Source organism: Armigeres subalbatus, chromosome 2, assembly GCF_024139115.2.
Source record: "Armigeres subalbatus isolate Guangzhou_Male chromosome 2, GZ_Asu_2, whole genome shotgun sequence".
Classification (NCBI taxonomy): Eukaryota; Metazoa; Arthropoda; class Insecta; order Diptera; family Culicidae; genus Armigeres; species Armigeres subalbatus.
This window is the reverse complement of record NC_085140.1, coordinates 33,938,974-33,966,361: the sequence shown is the minus strand read 5'-3', so window position 1 is coordinate 33,966,361 and position 27,388 is coordinate 33,938,974. Positions and strand designations below refer to the sequence as shown.

The window sequence follows — 27,388 nt, the reverse complement described above, 5'->3', positions numbered from 1 at the left end:
AAGCCTCCTTTCAAGAGGTCTGAAAGCCTCCTTTCAAGAGGCTGGAGGCTTCCTTTCAAGAGGCCTCGGAAGCCTCCTCCAAGAGGCCCAGAAGCCTCCTTCCAAGAGGCCTCGGAAGCCTCCTTCCAAGAGGCTCAAGCCTCCTTCCAAGAGGCCTGGAAGCCTCCTTCCAAGAGGCCTCAGCCTCCTCCAAGAGGCCCGGAAGCCTCCTTCCAAGAGGCCTCAGCCTCCTTCCAAGAGGCCTCGGAAGCCTCCTCCAAGAGGCCTCAAGCCTCCTTCCAAGAGGCTCAGAAGCCTCCTTCCAAGAGGCTCAGAAGCCTCCTTCCAAGAGGCTCAGGCCTCCTTCCAAGAGGCCTGGAAGCCTCCTTCCAAGAGGCTCCAGCCTCCTTCCAAGAGGCCTCGGAAGCCTCCTCCAAGAGGCCTGGAAGCCTCCTTCCAAGAGGCTGGAAGCCTCCTTCCAAGAGGCTCAGCCTCCTTCCAAGAGGCTCAGAAGCCTCCTTCCAAGAGGCTCAGAGCCTCCTTCCAAGAGGCCTCGGAAGCCTCCTTCCAAGAGGCTCAAGCCTCCTTCCAAGAGGCCTCAGAGCCTCCTTCCAAGAGGCTCAGAAGCCTCCTTCCAAGAGGCTCAGCCTCCTTCCAAGAGGCCTGGAAGCCTCCTTCCAAGAGGCTCGGAAGCCTCCTTCCAAGAGGCTCGGAAGCCTCCTTCCAAGAGGCTCGGAAGCCTCCTTCCAAGAGGCTCGGAAGCCTCCTTCCAAGAGGCTCGGAAGCCTCCTTCCAAGAGGCTCGGAAGCCTCCTTTCAAGAGGCTCGGAATCCCCATTTCAAGATGCTCGGATGCCGCATTCAAGAGGTTCGGATGCCTCATTTCAAGAGGCTCGGATGCCTCCTATCAAGGGGCTCGAATGCCTCATTTCAAGGGGCTCGAATGCCTCATTTCAAGAGGCTCGGAAGCCTCCTTTCAAGAGGCTCGAAAGTCTCCTTTCAAGATACTCAGAAGCTTCCGATTAAGAGGAAGCCTTCCTCCAACATGTTCATGCTCGGAAGCCTTTTTCAAGACGATCGGAGTTATTATTTCAAGAGGCTTGGCAGCTTCCTTTCAAGAGACTGGAAAGATTCGTTTCAAGAGGCTTAGAAGCCTCCTTTTAAGAGGTTCGGAAGCCTACTTTTAAGAGGCTCAGAAGTCACCAAAAGTCCTTAAAGTCTTGTAGGAAGCATGATATATATACTCAATTGAGGGGGTTAGAAGTAGAGGGGTGTAAGTGACATTTTGGTTAAAATGGAGTTGTCTAGAGCAAAAAATACTTTGGTTATTAAGCTTTGCGGCAGTATGTTGATATAGTTTGTACGATGTTCATAAAAAAAGTGAAAGATCACAGAAAATTAATAATTTTTTCAACTTCCATACATTTTGTATGAAGCAAACAATTTTTGAAAAAGTTTGCACTCATTTTACTCAAAATCAACTTTTTGCCACTTACACCCCTTTGCGTTTGACCCCTCCATTTTAATTGGAAAGTTTTACGGAATTACGATCAACTTTTGGAGAGTCATACAACCCGTTAGTTTTCACATTTCATTTTTTCATTTATTTAGTTAACATCTAAACAGATAACACTGAATCAACAGTTTTCACATCTGTTCTTTTATTTATCTTAAGAGTTACGCTTATTTTAATTTCGACAAATATAAAATAGTGGCCACCTCAATAAATGCTAAAGTTCGAAGGGGTACCTCTCAAGAAAAAGGTTGAGAACCGCTGCTCTTTTCGATTTTTCTTCAAAGAACAATAAATTATTGAAATTCCTTCGATAGTTTTTTTTTCTATCATTTGCATTTGAATCAAAGTTCTTTTCGAAAGTGTTCATTCGGGACGCATTGAACATTGACCAATTCCATTCGTCGTTTCAGAACTGGAAACTTGATAGATAAGACCCGTAATGTAGACTCCCAGCGCCCCACAATGGGGAAATCCGATTTCAAAGGTGGAAAAAATTGATAACTTTCTTCACGAATAACTTACAGAAGAGATCAAGAGCTTATTCGAAAGGGAATTTTGCAAAGAATTCAGTGAGCGCTGTTTCATGGACGTGGGACGCTTCTGTATGTAGTTATTGAGCTCGGTTTGCCCTAATGCCCCATATATCGCGAGTTTCCAAACTATTTGTTATTTTATCTTTAAGACATTGTTCTAAAATTGTGTTTATCTCTTCACTGTGGATTCACAGAAGGGCACTAAATATATTTTGTTGGTAAAAGTTAGAAATTTAAGGGATTTTGGGGTCAAATACGCATCAAAGTGCATTTTATGTGAAATTTTCATGTATTGTGTAAGAAATAGTAATATTTACAGATCAGTGTTGATATTATTGTCTCAAAGTGTTGAACAGATATTGACAAATGTTTGCCGAACAAAAATTAATGAAATAAATCGTTTCACAAATGTTTTATTTGGTTATTTATTGAGTAAAAAACGATTTTTAAAAACTTTTGAATAACACCGATGCCAAACATTTCCAAACCATACCCGATAGCTCAACTAGACAAGAATAGTCATATGTTATGAGTCTTAATGTGATCATAGATAGGAGGTGATGGGAGATACTCTTTTTTCTTACCTTTTTGCCCGAATTCCCCTATGAAATAATATAGCTCAATGATTCTGAGGAAGGAAATGATATTGTAATGTTTATTCAATTGATATTTTCCAATGATATAATGAAAATAACTAATAATCATATAAATCATTGAAAATATTGAATTATACGGGATTTAGGGGTCATACAGCTCATTTAATTTTACTTTTTATACAAAATACTATAACTTTTATCACGAGCGACTCACAGATAAGGTTAAGGGCTTATTCGGAAGCGAATTTTCCTAGAAATTTAGTGAGTGACGTTTCATAGATATGAGACACTTCTGTATGTAGTTATTGAGCTGGTTTTGCCCCAATGTCCCATACATCAAAATTTTTCATATTTTGGTACTTTTATCTTTCAAAAATTACACTGAAATTCTGTTTTCCTCTTCATTGTAGATCCATTGTAGATCCATACATAGCACTATACATATTTTGTTGGAAATTTAAGGGATTTTGGGGTCAAATAATCATCAAAGTGCATCTATGTGAATTTTTTATGTATTCTGTAAAAAATAATAATACCCAAGAAATCATTTACACTATATTAAATCGAATGATCATTTAGGGTTAATATACGGTGATTAAAAACTTGTAAGCATTGATGTAGCTCTACATATGGTCAATTTTGGTGAAATCTACTGCCTATTGATTATTCAGATATTTACAGATAATAGTTGATATTATTGTCATAATTTTTTAACAGAAACTGATACCATAAATGTCATTAGAAAAGAATATTTCCTATCTATTCCCATCTATTATCATATCGACTAATATATTTACTCTTATCTAGTTGTGTAAACGGGTGTGGTTTGGGAATGATTGGCATCGGCACTTTTCAGAAGCATTTAAAAAATCGGGTTTTACACAATAAATTACAAAACAAAACACTTGTGAAATTATTTACATCATTAGTAATTGTTTCGCAAACATTTATCAATGTCTGTAGAACATTTTGGGAGAACAATAATATTTCTATTAATTTTCACAGTACATGAATAATTCAATACATGAAAAATTCACGTATAGTGCAATTTAATACTTATTTGACCTCAAAATCCCTTAAATTAACCAACAAATCATGTATAGTGCTTTTCTATGGATCTATAATGAAGAGGAGAACACATCTTTAGTACAATACTTGGAAGATAAAAGCACGAAAAATATGATAAACTGTGATGTATGGGACATTGGGGCAAAACGAGCTTAATAACTACATACAGAAGTGTCTCACGTCTATGAAACATCTCTCACTGAATTTCTTGGAAAATTCGCTTCCGAATAACCCTTAACCTTATCTGTGAGTCGCTCGTGAGAAAAGTTATAGTATTTTGTATAAAAAGTTACATTAAATGAGCTGTATGACCCCTAAATCCCCTATAATTCAATATTTTTAATGATTTATATAATTATTAGTTATTTTCATTATATCATTAAAAAATATCAATTAAATAAACATTAAAACATCATTTCCTTGCTTAGAATCATTGAGCTATATTATTTCATAGGGGAATTTGGGCAAAAAGGTAAGAAAAAAGAGTATCTCCCATTACCTCCTATCTATGATCACTTCAAGACTCATAACATATGACTATTCTTGTCTAGTTGTGCTATCGGGTATGGTTTGGAAATGTTTGGCATCGGTGCTATTCAAAAGTTTTTAAAAATAGTTTTTTACTCAATAAATAACCAAATAAAACATTTGTGAAACGATTTATTTCATTAATTTTTGTTCGGTAAACATTTGTCGATATCTGTTCAACACTTTGAGACAATAATATCAACACTTATCTGTAAATATTACTATTTCTTACAGAATACATGAAAATTTCACCTAAAATGCACTTTGATGCGTATTTGACCCCAAAGTCCCTTAAATTTCCAACTTTTACCAACAAAATATATTTAGTGCCCTTCTGTGGATCCACAGTGAAGAGATAAACTCAATTTTAGAACAATGTCTTAAAGATAAAATGACAAATAGTTTGGAATATAGATAGTGGAATATATAGATGAGCGAAGATAAATCCACTGTCTCCAAACGAACTGTCAAACGTGTCTCCAAACGAGCATGACGTCATGATTTCAATGGAAACGTTAAGGGCTGTGACGTCATATGCGCGTGTGCACGGGCAAAAAAATCGACTCAGCCATGCTTTCGCTCATCTATAGATTCTACTATCTATAGTTTGGAAACTCGCGATATATGGGGCATTAGGGCAAAACGAGCTCAATAACTACATACAGAAGCGTCCCACGTCCATGAAACAGCGCTCACTGAATTCTTTGCAAAATTCCCTTTCGAATAAGCTCTTGATCTCTTCTGTAAGTTGTTTGTGAAGAAAGTTATCAATTTTTTCCACCTTTGAAATCAGATTTCCCCATTGTGCGCCCTTGGCGAAACCATTATTGACCGCCTCTTATTTCCTTGCATATTCAAAACAAATATTTTCATAAAAGCAAAGAGATTAAAAACCATTTTTTTGCGTGTTGGACCTAATGAATTTTTGCTTTATGAATCCCTTAGAGTAAAATCAGCAGTGATTCAAATCGTTCGGGGCTGTCAGTTTGAATATGAATCTGAAACATTGAATTTCCCAGCAGCTGTTCTAGATTCAGTTTTTATACCAGTCAACTGTCAAAAAAATAAAACTGGTATAACGCTCCGTTCTATTTTCTGCAGATTTGAACCACGATTGAATCACGCACACTTAACTCATTTCACAGTATTCGGTAAATTTTACCGAATTCTCAACAGCAGAACTGTTCGGTAATTATTTTACAAATTTTCTGTGATTTTTTCCATTGCTCAACTGTCAAAATCACCGAAAATCAGTAAAATTATTTACCGAACAGTTCTGCTGTTGAGATTTCGGTAAAATTTCACCGAATTCGGTGATTTATTTTAAGTGTGAGATTCAAATATTTTTCAATTGTTTTGGTGTATGGATGCGTCATTTTATCTACGGATCAATCCACTTTGCAATTCCGGCGCCTTTCTTGGCAGTAACATAATGATTTCAATTTATTGAAAATTTGAAAAACATGAATGGAACACTGCTGGGGAAACCAGCGAGTTTGTTCTATTTTGCTCCAGATGCAAACTAGAATAGTGGTCGAAAATTTAGAATCAAACTGAATCACTCCTGATTTCACCCTTAGAGTAAAATCAGCAGTGATTCAAATCGTTCGGGGCTGTCAGTTTGAATATGAATCTGGAACATTCATTTTCCCAGCAGCTGTTCTAGATTCATTTTTTATACCAGTCAAATGTCAAAAAAAAAATAAAACTGGTATAACGCTCCGTTCTATTTTCTGCAGATTTGAACCACGATTGAATCAAGAGATTCAAATATTTTCCAATTGTTTTGGTGTATGAATGCGTCATTTTATCTACGGATCAATCCACTTTGCAATTACGGCGCCTTTCTTGGCAGCAACATAATGATTTCATTTATTTGAAAATTTGAAAAACATGAATGGAACACTGCTGGAGAAACCAACATGTTTGTTCTATTTTGCTCCAGATGCAAACTAGAATAGTGGTCGAAAATTTGGAATGAAACTGAATCACTCCTGATTTTACCCTTAGGGTAAAATCAGCAGTGATTCAAATCGTTCGGGACTGTCAGTTTGAATATGAATCTGAAACATTCATTTTCCCAGCAGCTGTTCTAGATTCATTTTTTATACCAGTCAAATGTAAAAATAAAATAAAACTGGTATAACGCTCCGTTCTATTTTCTGCAGATTTGAACCACGATTGAATCAAGAGATTCAAATATTTTCCAATTGTTTTGGTGTATGAATGCGTCATTTTATCTACGGATCAATCCACTTTGCAATTACGGCGCCTTTCTTGGCAGCAACATAATGATTTCATTTATTTGAAAATTTGAAAAACATGAATAGAGCACTGCTGGAGAAACCAACATGTTTGTTCTATTATGCTCCAGATGCAAACTAGAATAGTCAGGGGGGAAGACCAGGCTTCTGATACAACTTTGTTAAGTACGAGAAAGTCAAAAATGGTTACAAAGTGGGGAAAACTGCTAAATTGAGTCCTCATAGGTGCAAACTCTAACTTAACCTCACTTATTTTGACAGTTCACAGAGCTTGTTTACAAGATGTCAGAAGAAAAAATCGACGAGGGGAAAATCAATCGTAAAGACATCTAAATGCGAATAAAATGACAAAGCCATTTTATTGGAAGCTTCGCCGGAGAATAAGTCCTGGTGAAAAAGCCCTGTGAACTGTCAACTTACATCATCATGCACTGGTCTATTGTCTATCTGCTCCTTCTTGCACTTTTACACGGGGCTGTGATATTTTCTCAAATATTTCCAAACACCCGCCTTCACTCGATTTGATTCTAATTTATTGCACATCTCGCGAAGCACTAGTCTAGAGACATCAACGAGTCCAAGCTGGTCAAACTACCGCCCCGGCTGGAACGAAGCGACGCTAGCGAAGCCCTATTATCGAGTCGTGGACCACCAAGATAGCTAATCGGGTTCCCAAACTGTCGCTTGTCGGCATCCAGAAATACCGGTGGCAGTTTCCGATACTTGACTCGCATGACTATATTGTCCGGCACCCGGGGTTCCTTTGGCAGCCCATTGGTTACGGCCTCTTGGGCTGTAGCATCTTCTACGGCTGGATCTACGACTTCTGGTTCTACTGACGTGTCCGACGGTGGTTCCTCTACTTCGGGGATTGTTTCATCTGCAATATTATGCTGATATTTATATTGCGACAGATCGTCGGGTTCAGTCAGCGCATCTACGGTATCTACGTCAACCAAATTTGGTTCTAGTGTTTCCTAGGGGGAGGGGTGAAGGGCGGTGAAGGCAGTGAGCCCACGGGTTAGAACACGTTTGAGCCGGAGAGGGGATTTCTGCGATCCGCACTGTTCTCGGTGGACACTTGGCACTTACTTGGCTGGGTTAGTCACGAACGGAAAATGAAACACAGAGCGATGAGGGTTCCTTATGGAAAATATTCATCTTTATTTGGTTCTTTACACTGTAGGGGGAATCTACAAATCTGTTTCATTAAAAGTAATACACAGAAACGCAAATATCGATGCTAATCTCAATCTGTTTGACTGAGAAGGATGGATAGATGACACTGACTGGAAAAAGAGATCAGACAACACGAACATCCACACGCACACACAAACACAACTAAACCCAACATGTACAAACACATGTGACCAACTTGAACTGATTGACCACGCCCAAAAGTGCATTCGCTACCACTACGCTGGCGATTCAGGTGATTCATCGATTTTGAACGGCAGCTGGTTTAGAGCTGCCGGTGGAGGTCCCCAGGATACCTGCCGTGGCGTGCGAGGTCGAAGCCCGTTGTTAAGCTGTGGAGGTTTGTTGCTGGACACCGGAGGTGACGTTATGATCAGTGAAGGCGAAGAATCGGCAAACAAAACCAACTTGGGTGGTTTTCGATGGTGTTTAGTTTTGACGGGTTCCTTCACCTGGATGGACAGGAATTTGTGAGTTTCAACTGGGACAATAGACGAATTGTACATTACTAACCATGCTGTATGAATTGTATTGGAAGCCTTTCGAGGAACAGGTGTTGGGCATAACGTACGTTAGGAAGTATGAAATAAGCATGCAGTGGAGGTTCGCTCAATCGAGGGATTTTGCTGAATTCAATGCCCATCCATTATACGAGCTTAACAAAAGCTATAATTCTTACTCTTCATGTAATCTTAGGTAAAAAATGCTTAAATTAGGTTCCATACAATTCAACGTTGGTGGATGACCGTTTTTTAAATATTTTTTTTTATTAGAGTGACTGACATATAATAAATTCTTTTATAGCTAAAGTTTAAACAAAATATTAAAATTTCATGTGGACTACTTTGGTTTTATAATTGTTTGGAAACATTTATATAGGTATACGTTTTACCGAGTTCCTATCTCATGAGTTTTTAATTTGCTCTTTGTTGAAATTAAAAATAGTTCGAACGTGAAATAAAACAGAAGGGTTGTGTAAAAGACACGACCGCTCGACGTAAACTACGTAAAACCTCTTAGTGCAATGAGAATCGTAATATCTTGTAAATATTATAGGTTGTAACATGACACATACGCAAATTTTAATAAAAAAAATGTGAATTATAAAATATTTACGTTACAAACAGATCGTAATTTGATCTCAGCATAAACATTTCTTCAACCACCGCATACGGATGTTAGTTTGGACCGCTACCGGCAAAGAAATCGTCTCAAGTCAATTCAGCAACCTGCTTTTACGCGCGCTTCTACGGTTTTGCTGGACATCATAGTGCGGTCGTCATCAGCATCGACAGCAGGTATCAGACCACATCGTGCTTTCGTGCTGTGCGGTTCTTTTTCTCTTTGCGGAAGGAAGTTTTTAATACTACCCGAAGCTATTTTAATTTCAACGGTGCTTCTTAGCGCTATTTGTACCCACTGATCCCGTTACGATCTTTGCAAGGACCCGTGCCTTCGTTTTACGTTGGACCCGTTTGCGGAAGTTAAATTCCGACAAGCGGTGGTAATCCTGCAGAGACACCGTTCTGGGAAAAACCTCTTAGAAGGTCACGTCTCCACGCTCAGCCATGAGCATTAATAAAACAAGAGGAAGGAGTCTCTGAATTCTCCACTTCCTTCTAAGAAACAAGGTTTCAAGACCGTCCTGCCAAAGCGCGGAAAAAATAGAAGGAAGCTGGAGAATTCAGATATTCCTTCTAACTCTAATATCGGAAATAATTCTTCTCCAATCGAACTGAGCAATCAGTTCGATTTGATCAATGATGAAATTGAGCAAATCGAATATACCTCTAGCCCAGGTGATTCGATTAATGCGAAAAAGCAAAGGATTCCGCCAATTGTGGTATCTGTTGCCGAGTTTTCTGGCCTCCGGAATGAGATTTTGAGTAACCTTCAGGGGATCAAGGTTTCATTTCAGATTGCTAGGAAGGGTGACTGCCGCATTTTGCCGGGATCCTTTGACGATCGCAAACGTCTTCTTCAATATTTAACTGAGAAGCGCCATAAGTTCTTCACATACGACGACAAAACTGAGCGATTGTTCAAAGTCGTCTTGAAAGGTCTCCCCAGTGATGACAAATCAGTGGATGAGATTAAAATTGAAATTTCTCAATTACTTGGATTTTCACCAGTCCAAGTAATTAAGATGAAAAAGAAATCCCACTCTGGTACTTCCCAGAGGGCATTTCTCAACAATTTTATTTAGTTCATTTTAACAAAAGTGAACTAAATAATATGAAAGTTTGGAAAAGGCCTGTATTATGTCCCATGTCCGTGTTACATGGGAACATTTCCGCAGGCCTGGGGGAAATTTCCAAAACCCCACCCAGTGCCGTAAGTGCCAAAAGTGGGGTCATGGAACCAAACATTGTCACATGGATGCTAAATGCATGATTTGTGGTGGAACCTCTCACGCCAAGGACGCATGTCCTGTGAGAGAAGATTCCAATAAATGTAAATGTGCAAATTGTGGGGGCAATCATAAATCCAATTTCTGGGAATGCCCTTCACGCAAAAAAGTTTTGAATTCCCGTGCAAAATTGATGACGGGAAATTCCAATCGGATCCCAGATTCGACGGGTAGAAATTTTTCAAACGCTCAAATTTCGAAACCAGTTACCGGTCGAGCAATTCATACCTACCACAATTCACAAACAAATTTTGCCGCTCGTCAACGGGTAGTAAGCACTTCAGTAAATTCCAATTTTTCCAATGTACCTACGTATGCAAACATCGCTGCTGGTAGACAAAATTTCTCTTCTCAAAATGAGGTTTATACCCATGTCCCAACGGAAAATAATGGTCATGTTGCCGATTCAGGTAGCATGACTGCTTCCGATTTTGATTTTTTTAACTGAACAATTGCATCACATGATTGATGCAATGTTCAAAGCAAATACCATTCCTGAAGCTGTTCAGGTTGGTATAAAGTACACACAAAAAATTGTTATCGGACTCCGTTTCAATGGATCCAAATAATTGTGTGAAAGTTCTAAATTGGAATGCCCGCTCTCTAAAGGGTAAGGAAGATGAATTATTCAACTTCCTAACAGTTCATAATGTGCATATTGCCATTATAAGAGAAACTTATTTAAAGCCCGGACTCTCCATTAAAAGAGATCCAAATTATTTTATCTACAGAAATGATCGTCTTGACAGCGCCTGTGGTGGGGTCGCCATTGTCATTAATAGACGTATCAAACATAAATTATTTTCTTCGTTTGAAACCAAAGTTTTTGAAACCTTGGGAGTTTCTGTTGGAACAAATTTTGGACAATTTTCCTTCATTGCAGCCTACTTGCCTTTTCAATGCAATGGGCAGCAAAAGAATTTGTTGAAAGCTGATCTTCAAATTCTGACTCGCAACAAATCAAAATTCTTCGTAATTGGTGACTTCAATGCCAAACACCGTTCATGGAATAATGCTCAAAGCAATTCCAACGGCAAAATTTTATTTGAAGATTGTTTTGCGGGATATTATACTATTCAATATCCCAATGGCCCTACTTGTTTTTCTTCCAGTCGAAATCCTTCTACAATTGATTTAGTTTTAACGGATTCTGTGTGGCCAATTGGTAACTCATGCTGACTTTGACTCTGATCACCTTCCTGTGACATTTGAAATCTCACAAGAAGCCATTTATAATCCAATCAGCTCTACTTTTAATTATCATAGAGCTGATTGGGATTTATATAAAACATATATCGATAGGAATTTTGATGTTAATATTCCTTTGGATACCAAAAGTGATATTGACAATGCGCTCGTATCTTTGACAAATTTAATTGTCGAAGCCAGAGGCATTGCAATTCCTAAATGTGAAATTAAATTCAACTCCATTATTATTGACGACGATCTTCAGCTACTGATCCGTCTTAAAATGTGAGGCGAAGGCAATACCAAAGAACTCGCGATCCCGCGTTGAAAGTTATTTGGCGAGATTTGCAAAATGAAATTAAAAAACGTTTCGCTATTCTGAGAAATACCAACTTTGAGAATAATGTCTCGAAGTTGGATCCCAGTTCGAAACCCTTTTGGAAATTAACGAAAATTCTTAAAAAACCTCAAAAGCCAATTCCAGCGCTTAAAGAGGGAAATAAAATTTTATTAACAAATGGCGAAAAAGCTCAAAAACTTGCTCAGCAGTTCGAGAGTGCCCATAATTTTAGTCTAGGTCTCACTAGTCCAATTGAGGATCAGGTTACACGGAGCTTCGAAGACATTCTCAATCAAGAGAATGTTTTTGACCCTTCGTTGGGAACTAATTTGGATGAAGTGAGATCTATCACTAGAAAATTTAAAAATACGAAAGCCCCGGGTGATGATGGTGTTTTCTACATACTTATCAAAAAACTTCCTGAGAGCTCTTTATCCTTTTTGGTTCATTTATTTAACAAATGTTTTCAATTGGCATACTTCCCAGATAAATGGAAAAACGCCAAAGTTGTTCAATTTTGAAGCCGGACAAAAATCCAGCTGAGGCTTCTAGTTATCGCCCAATCAGTATGCTTTCTTCAATAAGCAAACTGTTTGAAAAGATTATTTTAAATAGAATGATGGTTCATATTAATGACAATTCTATTTTTGCTGATGAGCAATTTGGTTTTCGCCATGGGCATTCAACCACTCATCAGTTATTAAGAGTTACGAACTTAATTCGGCTCAACAAATCTGAAGGATATTCGACTGGAGTTGCTCTTCTTGATATAGAGAAAGCATTTGACAGTGTTTGGCATGAAGGTTTGATTGTAAAATTGATGAATTTTAATTTTCCTCTGTACATTATTAAACTGATCCAAAATTATTTATCAGATCGCTCACTGCAGGTAAACTATCAGAATTCTAAATCTGATAGATTACCTGTAAGGGCTGGTGTCCCCCAAGGCAGCATACTGGGGCCCATTTTGTATAACATTTTTACTTCTGACTTAGCTGATTTACCACCAGGGTGTCAAAAATCTTTGTTTGCAGATGACACAGGTCTCTCAGCCAAAGGGCGAAGCCTTCGTGTCATTTATAGTAGATTGCAAAAAAGTTTGGATATTTTCTCCACTTACTTGCAAAAATGGAAAATTTCCCCGAATGCTTCCAAAACTCAGCTTATAATTTTCCCACATTTTCCCACAAGTGTCTATATCCACTTATAAACAGAAAATCAAAACTTTGTCTTAAGAACAAACTTTTGATTTACAAACAAATTTTTAGACCTGCCATGTTGTATGCTGTGCCAATATGGGCTAGTTGCTGCAATACCCGAAAGAAGGCACTCCAGAGGATTCAATTTTGAAAATGATTCTGAAGTTGCCTCCGTGGTATAGTACCAATGAACTTCATAGAATTTCTAATATTGAGACATTGCAACAAATGTCCAACAAAATAATTTCCAATTTTAGACAAAAATCGTTGCAATCTTCTATCGCAACGATTAACTCCTTGTACCCTTAGTATAAAATAGGTTAAGATTAGTTTAAGTTGAAAACATTGTAATTCCTACATGGTTCAATTCAACCAGAGGAAAAATTCTAACTGCCAGAGGCAATTGAAATGAATTAATAATAACTAAAAATATAACATAGCAAATAAGGATGATAGTGTTAAGAAAACACGGAACACCTAGTCTAAGAGATGAATGCATGTATTAGATAATTAGCAAATAAAATTAGTTAAAAAAAAATCGACAGCAGGTAAAAAAAATAGCACAGCAGGTGTGGCGTTGCGCACCTCGACTCGAAACGAGCAAACCATGCAAACTGTCATACGAAAGAGCTGTCGAAAGGAGATTCGTAATGAGGCCCCAGATTTCTCGGCAGCGATTGAAAATGAGAGAGAAAATTGCACGTGCACACGCCACGGACGCCACTGGCAAAAATTCTTCGCAATATCCCTTTCCAGTCATTAATAGCAGCTAAACGAAAGTAAAAATCTTGCGAGAAAATTTCACTCGTGCGACAGTTTCCAATACGGCAAACAAAACCTTCTTCTTCATGAAATGGTGGATTAAGTGTGCCTCACTATTAGGATGCAAAACCGACAAAGACGATATTCTTGCAGGAACCACCGCCGAAGGCCGTCATTGCTGGATGAATTTCGAAATCATGATGATGTTGCTGATGATGTCCGCATGATTATTTTCAGCAATCCACCAATTACGTGAGAAAACTTCACAGATGTCGATGCTGGGTCCGCTCTCCGAAGAATCTCGAACTAACCTGCTTGCAGGCTTGTTGCGATGCTGGGACCGCATTGGACTCCTCTCTGCGTAATCTTGAACAAAATCACTCGCGCGCGCGGGAAAGCTGCTTTTTCGCATTTAATGCAACGTACACACCAGTCAAGCAGTTCGACGAACATTGACTCCGCCCCCCAGAAAACGCTTCGGTTGCTGCATTGTTTGAACGTGTGTGAAGTTGTTCGAACAACCATTTGACAGTTGGCGGCTCGGTTGGAAAAAATTAAAACGGTTTGATTTTGGTTTGAGTTGTCGGGGGTGGAGTCAAGGTTCGCCGAACATGTTTGAGCATTTGTAGTGAAGTTGCACAAACCCCCATATCTTTTTTGTTGGTTGGTGCTCAAGTTGGCGTTTCGGTCGTTCGTGTGTGATGTTGTTGGTCGAATAAATTGATTGTTCGTGCCGCTGTTGGTAAAACTTGATGGATGTTTGAATAAACGAGAGGTGGAGTCAATGTTGGTCGAACTGCTTGACCGTGTGTACGTTCCATAATGGAGTAAGCTCATTAGCTCCGCCCCTTCGTTATGCGTAATGAGTGCACATAAAATTTGGTCTAATGACGATTAACAAAGGGGCAAACTCATGGGCTCACAATATTGAATACAAGAAAGCAGCTTTCCCGCGCGCATTTTGTTCGAGATTCCACGGAGAGCGGTCCCTGCTCTGGCATCAGTGGCAGTCGTAGGAGTCTGTTAGGTCCAGCGGATTGCGGTCCCAGCATCAGCCTTGATGGTGCTCGTCCACGTGTTGCTGCAGAATCATCGTCGCGTGGCATTCATCAGCGGCAATCAAGTGAATTTTTTTGTAAATCGTGGTGAAGCATTGAGGGGCCTTCCGCAAAAATCGTCAGCGGATGTGTATCGAGGTAATAAAGGTAATAAACTATATAGGACGATTGTCACTGCGGTTCCCTTTGATATCGTTCCCAAACATGTTGGGTACCTATCTGTCAAAACTTACTGATTTTTCCTTCGTTGACATTTAGTGCCCTATCTTCGCCAGCAAAAGATGTTTTGCCAGTGACGACAGCGACAATCTTCTTCTATAGTTTATTACCTCTATTATCGAGGTGCGTAAACCGATCCTTTTCAGGATCAGAATTTTAAATGGAAGAAAATTGTTGTGTGACGAATATATTTTACAGAAGCAGAAATGATGAACAAGTGATGAGCTTTGTTATAAACTTAAGAATCACTCTAATAAAGAAATAGAAAAAAAGAAATGATGAATTTGATGACAATTATGGCAGCATCAGTGATGACTGTCGGCGGTGACTGCTGCAATAAATTTATCGCCGCGGTAGCGTTTGTAACCATTTCGCAAATATACAAAATTAATAAAATTAACAAAATTAATTAAGTGGGAGTAGGCTTAGACGCTCTTTCCTGACTAGCGCTGATCTGGCTCTGAACACGAAAGTGTCAACCCTCGCATGGCCTCCCTGCATGCCGCAAGGTATGTATAGATAACCATGGGATCGCGAAGGCGATTACACCAGCAGGATTCGACAGCAGCCGCAAGGGGGACCCAACAGCGATGATTTCAAGTAAACCAAAAATTTTGAGGGAGGGAGGTGAGGCGAATGGCGAGAAGGAGAACCCTTTCGCCAGGCGCAGTGGCCTTGATCGGTCACCCCAAAGGTCGCCGGGGGGAGGCGATGGTGGAGCTCGTGGTGGGTCAGACGAGGTGCCGGTCGATGTTAAAATGGACGGACGTTTCGGACGTAATTATGTCCTTTCTGGACAACCGTGTAAACTACAGTAAGGACCTGAAGCAGGCCGTACTGACCCTCTGAGCTCTAGTCGTGGAGGCGAAGTCGGAATGGAAGTCCTTGCTGGAAGCCAGTAAGGAGGCGGAGCAAAAGATCCGCCTTCTTACTGAAAAGAAGGAGTTGGCTGTTAGCCTCCTTACAGAGGAGAAGCAGCTGGCGGAGAGCCAGACTGCAGAGCTTCAAAGGCGGATGGCAATTAGCGGAGCAACTTCTAAGCTAAGTAAGGTCACGCAGGAGGCGGACCTGGAAGTAGCTAAAAAAGCCTCGGTTCGGACAGTCGAGAAGGTCCGAGTGGATAGGTCGATTGGCTTAATATTTGGAAAGACGTATTCTTGTGTATAATTTTCTGTCTCATTTAGCTGCCGACTGCCGCCAAGAACCAAGTCAAGAACTACGCCATCAAAATTTCACCAGTCACAATGAAATTATGGGGCCGTGCACATTTTACGTAAGCATTTATGGGGGGAGGGGGGATCTGTCTTCTTACGCTCCATATAAATAAAAAATCATTTGTATGAAAGAAATCTTACATGGGGGGAGGGGGAGTCAAAAACTCCAGAAAAATTGCGTAATAAGTGTACGACCTTAGTAATGTGGTGAAAATTTCTCTCATTTAAACTTGCTTTTGTACGAAAATGATGCGTGTTCGCAAGACATGGCTTTTTTGTGCAAAGAGAAAATGAAGCGGTGGGTCAAAAATGCGTACCTTACATCATTATGATGTCCGTGTTGGGGATGCATTAACGGAATTGGTTTGGTTCTGAAATTTTTACCGAGCGTGAAAGAATTAAAAATTTCAATATTTGGACGTTAATAATCACTAGTTTTAATAAAGCTAGCAAACTTTTCACCAAAGTTTGCGAATATATAAATCTGAAATCTTAAAAATCCATCGAAAGATAAAGGCGTTATTAACGTTCAAAATCATACATGATTTCGTGGCAGTCTCCAATTTTGATGGTCTCCAATGATGGTCGTATGTTACTAAAATATCAAATTTAAAATAAATTAGCGGGTGCTTATGGTATTTTACAAATGTTTTTTTTCCAAATTTCTACAATAACACTTCCAACAATTCCTACTTTAGTAGAAAATTATTTTTAGAACTTTTTAGTGCAATGTTTTCACTTGTAATGACTTAGACTAATGCATTCAAACGGAATCAACTTCCCGGAAAACGGTGAAAAAATGTAAACTTCCCGGTATTTCCCGGGACCCGGGAAATAAAACAATTATGCGAAACTCAAAATCGTAACGTGAAATAAGGATAGGATAAAAATATACTCTCGACCTCAAGGGATTGATACTTGCTCCATTGTGCAAAAATGATTAAAGAGTAGTTGAAAAGTCTGAAAAATTTGCTCTGTTTAGTTCGTTAAGTGTTACCTTTGTCTGCAAAACGTTCGCTATATCATGAGTATCAGATGGCGAAGTTTCAGCATTTGCTCTCGTTAGAGAGTAAGATCTGCTGTGTCCAGATGATTCCTTGATTCTTCCTTTATATGGAGGAGAAGACGGCTTTGACAGGATTTGTTCTGTTATTGTCGGAAGGTTAATAACATCATCCATTCTGGTACTCGTCCGTATATTATCTTAATGCAAACAATATTTTGGTCAAATTTGATTTATAATACGACCCTTGATACGAACGCTTGAGCACATTTCGCCTTTGAATTTGAAGTGTGTGTGTTTTATGGTCGTACCTTAAAAATCCTAACTATCAATATTAAATGATTCATTCTGTCAAACTTTGTTTGAAATTACGAGCAGCATCAGAAACGCATAAAATTGCATAAGTTTGGTGAGTTTTTGTTATTAAGCTGTTGTAATGACCTTATAGTAAAGACCTAAAAAATGTTAACTTTTGTACTCTGTCTTATCCAGACAGTAAATTCTCAATAGTTCATTATAATTTAGAAAAAGAAGACATATTTATATCAAAACAAAAACGAGTGTTCGGAACATAAGTCTGTTTGGAAAACGTATCGGGGTTTGAATCAAAAAGTATTAACAATAAACCTGCCAAAGCCGTCACTGCTCTTGCTTAAATATCTACGACTTGGAGAAAATTTGTCTGCACAATTAAATAACTTTGTTCTTGCTATTGATTTTTTCTTTTATAAAATGCTAGATTTTTATTTCGACTTCGTTATGCCCGGTGATTGGGCCTACTAAATAAATAATCGACCGATGGAAACTAATGCTTTGCTTCACCTCTCTCAACACGCATTAGGGTTGAACCGTAGCATCTACAGGTAAAAACTTTTTTTTATAATATGGAGAGTAATCTACTTTGAAAGCGAAATATGCTACACGCAAAAAAAGCGTTCCCGAATTCGTGAACCAGCCAAAATACACCGTGATTTAATTCATGGATTCGGGAGCACCAGTCACGTTTTCCAGAACGTTCCAGAAAACGTGACTGTGTTCCTGAATCCGTGGCTGTTGTTCACGAAAAAATACACCGTGAACTTTTTAGCTCACGAATTCATGAACACTTTTTATTGCGTGTATTAAATAGAAATTTCATTATGGGAACAGTGAGAAGATGTTAGTCAAAAATATAATTGATACTTCCTCATTAAATTTGCAAAATAAGAAAAGGATTTCCAAATACTTTAACCATAGATCACAGTCGTCTCCAAAAACTAGTAAATACTTTAAAAAAATAATTTCCTGGGAAATTCGGGAAACTAAAGTGTGCAATCCCGGGAAAATTGATTTCCCGGGAAATAGTTTCCGGGAATGGAACCCCTAAGTGTGCCAATTGTGACAATAAACATCGTGCTACCACAAAGGGATGTCCGAAGCGAGCGGAGTTCCTGGAAGTAAGAAAGAAGGCGTTCATCCGAACTCTCCCGATAAAGTGTTCCAACTCTCAACGAGGTGAACTATCCGGCCATCCCGGCTCCTCGTCGAGCGATTTCAGTCCTCCCACCGTTACAGCCGCAAAACCCGATTCGTCCAGGTCTTCACTCTTGGCATGTTCATCATTGAAAATGGCTGCAATGGTGGGTTGGTCAACTGGAACGCTTGCTTGCTCAATAGCAAAACAATGGAGCTGAAGGATTTCTGAATCTAACGTGGAGACAAGGTCAGTATACCATTGTCGGAGACCAGAATGCGAAGCATGAAGCCTGGGGCAACAGTCGAGACAATCGAAATGGTACTATCTGGATCAACAACATGGAGGAAGGCCACTACACGATTCTTACCCGCACTAGTCGGTTCGGAGTTCATGCAACAATCAACCCGTTCGTCACGTACATGAACGACCACATTTCGCTGCTGGTCGTCTACCAAGAGCTCGAATCACTATCTCGTGGTGGCGAAAGCGGGCTCCTCGGTTAATCGGCATCAACAGTCCCAGCAAAACTACCATCGAGTGAACTAATAGCGGTTTCAACAGTGTGTCGTTTCCAACATCGACTACCAGCGACATCCGACCACACCCGCAGATATTGATGAGCAGCTCTACGTCATCCAAAAGGCATTCTCCCAGGCCCGTGAACAACATGTGCCTACGGCTTGGCAGGTAAGCAACACTTTATCCATTGATGACATGTTGTACGCGCTTAACAAAAATCATCCAGGCTAGAATGGTGAATCTCATATGATCCGCATTCTCCCAGAATGTGCTAAGCCGTTCTAAAAATAACCAAAATTCTAAAATCCAAGCCTCTTCCTATTCGCCCTGTGATCCCATTAGACGACAATGGCTCTAAGGATCGCTATATAACTCCTGCAGAGAAGGTCGCCGAAATTTCGAAATAGTTCGTCATTTTGTCAGCTCACACAATCTTGGATAGAACATCGTCAGCCCACACGAAGCTGCCGTTAATAAGCATGCTAACAACATCCATCTTATTCCCAACGACTTCCCGGAGGAGATGGAGATCTCAGCTGGCGAATTGTTGACCTATATCAAATCTTGATCTCAAACATATGACTATGAATGCTCCGCTCTTTAATCAGTGTCTCCTTCTTAGCTACTTCTCATCGTCCTGGAAGTCAGCAAAAATCAACCCCAGCCGGAAGCCGTCCCATTAGCCTTCTCTCAGCTATTGGGAAAGGCAATTCACAGACGCCTACTTGAGTTGCCAACGTCCTCAGGCGGAACAAGTCTGATTCTAAAACATCCGCCATGTCGAGAAAGTTTTCGACAATGTATGCCATGATGGCCTGATGTAAAAACTACAACGCTACAACCGTTCCAGCTGCCTCGTGAACATCATCAACAATTACCTGTCGGCAAGGTCATTCCGGGTCTTAAATCAACGGAGTGAGTTCCAATGCGCACGATATCATCGCATGCATCCCCCAGGGCAGTATCATCGGGCCCCTGCTGTTTAACTGATGATAATTTTGATGAGTAACTAGATCTTGAGTTTTGTGTAGTGACCATAAAGGATAGATCAAGAATCGAACTAGGCATCTGAGGATTGGTAATCCTACGCCTATGCTCATAAAGATAACTGGGAGCCCTGGCAACATAGATTTAAAAAAATCAAGGAATTATGTCGGAAACATGTTTCCACAAGTAGAAGGGCAATCAAATGTTTTCCCACAAGTACGAAACAGATTTCCGTGGAACCTAAATGTTCTAGATTTGACATTCTGTAACCACTAGTGTTCTTCAGCTCAACGCGGACTCGTCATTATTCGATTTTGAAGATATCGAGTAAGAGAGGTCTACCTGCCCGACTATTTTTAAACACTTGCTGGTTTACCATTTCGATGGCAAACCTTCTTGAAGGCCCATCAGCTTATAAAAGCATGCTTCCGGAACGATTTCAAAAATGTTGATACTTATCCAGTATTCCGCGAGCGATAACGGCTATCAACTTGCTTCTGGATAGTTTCAAGTATAACGTTCCTGGAGGTCGAGTGGGACAACCGCATCCACTGTTCTGAGCATTCTGAAAAATGTGGTAAATAAGAAGCTGTGGATGTAATAGATCTACATTTTTTCATTTGCTGCTTTGTTTAAATTGCTCCTTCTTACTTTTTTCATCTACCTTTTTCTTTTTTCCCCTTGCCTTCCAGATTTTTCTCTCTTTCCCCTTTAAACTTATCTCTTCTCATTTCTTACTTCTCGCATCTCACTTCTCTCTCTTCACTACTCATGTCTTACTTCTACCTTCTCACTATCACTTTTCACTTCTCTCTTCTCATGTCTTTCACTTCACTTTTCACTTTTATCGTTCCACTTTTTACTTTTCACTTCTCACTGCTCACTTCTCACTATTTACTCATCGCTTGTCACCATTCGGCCTAATGTCCGTTCGGCGTAATGGCCATTTTGCCTATTGACCCAGCATCGGTCCCACCTTCTTGGAAAAACATGTTTCCGAAACAATCCCAAGAATTTTTATGACAAGGTTTCTTCTAAATGAGGTGGCCAATTTAGGCCCCACGGAAACCTGTTCTACGATTGCCATCCATCCTATGATCTCAACTACATGGAAAACATGTTTCCGAAACAATTCCAAGAATTTTGATACCCATATTGCCTGTTCCAGAACGACCGTTCCGGTTGATATCTATTTGAATCTATTTGAAAATCCGGTTGAATTACTATGGAAAACATGTTTCCGAATCAATTCGAAGGCAGTGTTGAACTTATTCTGTGGATAAAAAAAAACATAAATAAAGTATAAAAAACGATTCCAAGAATTTTGATACCCATATTGTCAGGGTTTCTTCTGAATGAGTTTGTGGCCAGTTAAGGCCCCCCGGGAACCTGTTTCAGGACGACCATTCCGGTTGATATCCAACCTACGGTCTCAACTACATGGGAAACATGTTTTCGAAATAGGGTTTCTTCTTAGAGAGTTTGAGGTCACTATAGGATCCACGGGAATTTATTCCGGAATGTCCGTTTCGAGACCAAATGATCAGGTGGACCTAAAACATTGTGAAGTCATAATCATCGATTTTTTTTTCGAAACTGTAGGATACAAGAACATCATTTGGGTTCTATAGCGTCAAAATATTTATTTTTGAGACACGGTCTAGCAAATCCGGAATTCCGGTAACCAGGTAATCCGAATCGCTTCTGGAAAACAAGCTTCTTAATCCATAGCAAACGGAGTTTTCCAAATCGGTTGAAAACTGACGAAGTTATGGTCATACCAAGAACGGGGATACCCGGGTACCCAATCGGTACGTTACGGAGTAAAATTATTCAGAAGCCCCTCCCCAAGCCCCCCTCACTGGATTATCATTCAACAGAATCTATGTATGACAAAAGGTCGAAAGACAAAATGTCGAAAGGACAAAAGGTCAGAAGACAAAAGGTCGAAAGGACAAAAGGTCGAAAATACAAAACATCGAAAGGGACAGAAGGTCGAAAGGACAAAAAGTCGAAAGGCACAGAAGGTGGAACGGGACAGAAGGTCGAGAAGGATAAAAGGTCGAAAAGAACAAAAGGTCGATCAAGAACAAGTTGATAACAAGTTGGGTGTATTCCAAAAGAATTTATGAAACGCATTTATCTTCAAGTAGAAATAACACACTCATCACATCAAAGTTGAAGAATGAGCAATTTTCAAAGAAGGAGTAATTACTATGAAACAATATTATGAATATCTAGATAGTTCTGTTAGAAATAAAAAAGATTGTTTATTTAGAAAATGAATAAAACTATATATTGCGCGAGACAGAGTCGTACTATACAGTTGGCATCAAATTGCTTTTTTATTTTTAACTATTTTTAGCAATTAAATAACATTCATTCAATGAGGGCAAATAATAGATGAATATCTAGGTTTTCTGAATGTCACTTCGATATGTAAAAATAGTGCACTCTGCAGCCACGCATGTGCATTGCACTGTGGTCCAGGATACAGATTTACGCGGAAAGATGAATTTTACGCCAAAACCATTATTTTTAGAAAAAAAATTTGTTCTACAAAATTGTTCGAAATAGTAAGGCCATCATTATGGTTCTACCAAAAAATAGGGTGGCCCATCATATAAAAAAAATTAGGAAATATTTTTTTTATTTCTCAGAATATTGACATGTTATGTTCTACAAAGTTGTAGCGCAGCTTATTCCAATCAATTTTGCTAAAAAAACTTTTTCTGTAGTTTTTGAGTTGGTTGATTTAGAGCAATTTTACCTAATTGGATTAGGGTGTACCTTAAAAAAACAGTATTTTTTATCTACTTTTTTTATTTTAGATTTTTCGAAAAAGTCTTCTTCAGGTGACTTTTAGAGCTTGGTCAATATCTTTTTCCGATAAAAAGTTATAATCGTTTTTCTCTCAAAATTACATTTTTTTCATAAGTTGATATCTCCGGTTAGGGCAGACCAAAGAAACATATTCACACGGCATCTGAAAGAGGAACTCATATTCTTTATTGTGTCAAAAAATTGGGGATATGTTATTTTTTTATTTTAAGTTTAACCAATTTTACTAAAATCATGTTTTTTCAAACAAATTGCTTTAACTCGACAACGGAAGAAGATACAGACGATATTCTTAAAGCGAAACACGCGTTTCAAAAAGCCCCAAAAGTCTTCAAAAGGTGACATACGTGAAAAATAAAAATTGAAATGAGCAGATCATAAATATTGTTTTTTAAGGGACACCCTAATCCTGGTAAGTAAAATTACTCTAAACAAGTGAGCTTGAGAGCTACATAAAAAGTTTATATAGCAAAGTTGATTAGAAAAAGCTGCGCTACAACTTTGTTGAACATTTTATGTCAATACTCTGCAAAATAAAAAAAATAAGAATTTCACATTTTTATAAAATGGCCCACCCTATTTTTCGGTAACTCTATAATAAGGGCCCAAGTATCCAGAACAACTTTGTAGAACAAACTTTGTTTCTTAAAAGTATGCTTCAGACCGAAAATGCATCTTTTCTCGTAAATCTTGCAATACGATGATAATGATAAAACTTATAAAAAGTGTTAAAGCTGTAGATTTTTTAGTTTTCATTTCTCACGAATGTCATGTTCTAAAGACTTTTCAAAACGCGTGTTTTGCTATAAGAATATCGTCTGTATCTTCTTCCGTTGTCGAGTTATAATAATTTATTTGAAAAAACATGATTTTAGTAAAATTTATAAAACTTGAGATAAAAAAATAACATATCCCCAATTTTTTGACATAATAAAGAATATTAATTTCTCTTTCAAATGCCGTGTAAATATATTTTTTTGGTCTGCCCTAACCGGAGATATCAACTTATGAAAAAAATGTAATTTTGACAGAAAAACGATTATAACTTTTGATCGGAAAAAGATATTGAGTATATCACCCCAGTATATTACCCATCAAAAGTTGCATTTTTTTGAGCTCTAAAAGTCACCTGAACACCACTTTTTCGAGAAATCTAAAACAAAAAAAAATAGATCAAAAATACTGTTTTTTTAAGGTACACCCTAATCCAATTAGGTAAAATTGCTCTAAATCAGCCAACTTAAGAGCCACAGAAAAAAATTTTTTGGCGAAATTGATTGGAATAAGCTACGCTACAACTTTGTAGAACATAACATGTCAATATTCCGAGAAATAAAAAAAAAAATTTCTAATTATTTTTTAATGATGGGCCACCCTATTTTTCGGTAGAACCATAATGATGGCCTTACTATTTCGAACAATTTTGTAGAACAACAGTTTTTTCTAAAAAATATAGTTTTGGAGTAAAATGCATCTTTCAGCGTAAATCTGAATCCTGGACCATAGTGCATTGTGCACGCATTGAAAATACACTGGCGTGTAATATACGTGCATCATTTTGACAGATCGAAGTGACATTTAGAAAACTCAACATCCATCTATTAGTTGTACTCACTGAATGAATTTTATTTAATTGTAAAAAATTGTGAAAAGTAAAAGAGCCGAGTTTGTAGTTTGTACTATGTAGGGCAATTCTTGTGCTAGATTGACTTGCCTTTTCCCTTTTCCTTTTGCCCTTTTCGACATTTTGATCTTATTGATCTTTAGTCTCTTTCGACCTTTTGTCCCGTTCAACTTTCTGTCCTTTTCGACCTTTTGTCCCGTTCGACGTTTTTTCCTTTCGACCTTTTGTCCGTTTCGACCTTATGACCTTCTCGACCATTTGTCCCTTCGACCTTTTATCTTTCGACGTTTTGCCTTTCGACCTTTTGTCCACAACACTAATTTAGAGAACTAATCAAGTCAATGGAACCCAATTTGGCAAGTGAAAAAAGAAGTTTTGACGTTTGCTGTGCCGAATGAATTCGAATCGCAGAGCAAACGTTATAACATAAATTGTTAATACAAAATAAATGTTTGTGATAACTAATTAATTTTTGGCGAGACGAAGTTCGACGGGTCAGCTAGTATAAAATATATAAACAATATATGAATAATAATATAAACAAAAATATAAAAGAACTTTTGAGCGTAAAAATTGCAATTACAAAAGAAGAAATTTACCATTGAAAAAAAGTACAAAATTTCAATAAGACCGATACAAATATTTAAAAACAATTATGTCACCCCCCTCAGATTTTTTCTCCCAAAAATAATATTTCGAGCAAAAAAAACTCGTTTTTTTACATTTTAATATTTATTTTTTATTAGCTCCTCCCCCCTTGACCTTTCGGAGACCAGTAGAACATAATTTTTATTTAATATTAGCAGACCCGACGAACTTCGTTTCGCCTTGATTTATTCTCTGATTAATTCTCAAGTTATGAAGAAATTGTGTTTCATGTATATGGGAGCCCCCCTTTCCAACTGGGGGTGGGATCTAAAACCATTTTAAGAACCTTCCCCAGACTCAAAAACCTCTGCATACAAATTTTTACGCCGATCGGTTCAATACTTTCCGAGTCTAAAAGGTTCGCACAGACAGAAATTCATTTTTATGTATATAGAAGAAGAAGATTTGTAACGGCCTAAATAAATCAATATTAGCGATAAACAATTACAAATTATCTATAAAATTAATATTTTCTCCACAATTTTAAACCCCTTCTTGTTGCTAGGCCTGATCTCATTGCATTTATGAATCTCACCCTCACACAATTGACTCAATCAAGGTTTTTTAGCAGATACAACTCTAATTCGAATGCGTTTTTTCTTTGATTGATAAGAATTCTGGAGCTCGGTAAGTCACGACGTCAGTTCTGAAATCAGCAAAAAGTTGATTGAGTGGCGTTTTTACTACATGGAGGATAAGCGATTGGCTGGCATTTGTTAGGAAGCAAAACCCACGCTTCCGAATTCTTCTTTTTGATATGGTGGAGGCGTGTGGAGGCGCGTGGTATATCAGAAGTAACCATTGCGATAGCGTTTTGCCACTCAAATCGTTAGATTTTTAACACTTTTGTCGGAAAAGTTGGATGTCGCTTTGCCCGCGGAGTATTAGGGACCTCTGTTATGCAGGAGAACGTCGCGCGTATGGAACAGGACGGAACGAATATAATTTGACCGACTACCCCAAATGTCAAAGGTTTTACCACACTTACGATGGATAAGACGATTTGAATCGTGTAGGTACTTTGACGTGGCTAAATATGAATAATATTTGAATGATATTTTGCAATCATAAAAAACATGTGTTTTTGAAACGTTCTTAAATATAATTTTGTAATCAATTTACTCCTAACGTACGTATGTCCAACAAATTCATGCTAGGATGGGGGCTTTTTGTCGCGAATGTAATAACGAAACACGGCGTGCTGTCAGAAAGATTTTTTCGTCTTTATTTCGATTATATGAATCATGCTGAATCTCCACCAGACAGGACTAGAACATGTGAAATACTGCCGTTTACTTGCCTATGTACAAATAAATATCTTACAATCTATGCACGGCCAATTGATTGTGCTTACGCAAGACACTGTTCCAATATAATGTTCGATGAATATAAAATAAAAGTCAAACAAAAGATAAAATACAGGAATAGAAGCGTGCAGAACATGTGGTGGTATGACTAGTTTTGTGTTTACAAAAGTGTGTTAATAATAAAAATATGTTATTGTTAGGAAAATATTAAATAGATTAGGAGAAACGGGAAAAATCATGAAAAAAATAACACATAAAACTAAAAAACCGCTGAACAACAATGTGGTATAAACTATACATCGAACTCCTTGGATTTTAGTTGCAAGTCGCCAAGATCCAGCTTGTGTAGTGTTACTTCACTGATCGAGCTAAACGGTGCAAGGGATTGCAGGGTCATGCTTACCGGGGGATCGGTCAGTTCGTTATCGCTGTCCGTGTCCCGATCGGACTGGTGGTGAGAGTTTACCCCGTGGTTGCTATTACCGTTCGCCAGAAGCGGCGAGCTTCCGTGGAGGGAACCGGGACGGTTCCCGTCGATTCCATTGGGGAACTCCTTCATGAGAGTTTGCGTCTCCTCGGCGGCCAACGATTCCCACATGGGTTCGTGGTCCATTAGTTGACTATCTGTTATTGAGGGATATTTACAGTTTCCATCCGATAGATAATAAGAAAACATTACCTCGGATGCCAGCCAGAAGCTGTAAGTCATTTTCCTTGAGAATAGCTTCGGGTGTTTTATGACCAGTGGCATCTCCGTTAATGGGAGGGGTTACATTACCATTTTTCAGGATTCCGACCAAAGGTTTGGCAGTTCCATTTTCCTTTTTCTCTTCGAGTGGAATCTATTGAGGAAAATGAAAAAAATAATTTACTTCAATGAATCATTTATGAACATTCCCATAGAACCTATTTAAGTACTTATAATAATCAATT

General features: G+C 38.5%; 1 protein-coding gene across 6 annotated transcripts in view; it reads right to left on the bottom strand.

Moving 5' to 3' along the window:
- Positions 1 to 7,004: 7,004 nt before the first annotated feature.
- Positions 7,005 to 27,388, bottom strand: part of LOC134218437 (axotactin-like) — a 285,251-nt gene continuing 264,867 nt past the window's right edge. For 4 of the 6 annotated variants that reach the window (XM_062697425.1, XM_062697426.1, XM_062697424.1 and 1 more), the window contains 3 exons: positions 27,135 to 27,297; positions 26,859 to 27,079; positions 7,005 to 7,460 (listed from right to left, as the gene is read on the bottom strand). In XM_062697425.1, coding sequence (XP_062553409.1) covers positions 7,038 to 7,460; positions 26,859 to 27,079; positions 27,135 to 27,297 — 807 coding nt within the window. In that variant the 3' untranslated portion in view covers positions 7,005 to 7,037. Of the gene's footprint in view, positions 7,461 to 7,617; positions 8,133 to 26,858; positions 27,080 to 27,134; positions 27,298 to 27,388 lie in introns of those variants that run through there. The other 2 variants (XM_062697428.1, XM_062697427.1) reach the window with 2 other exon arrangements.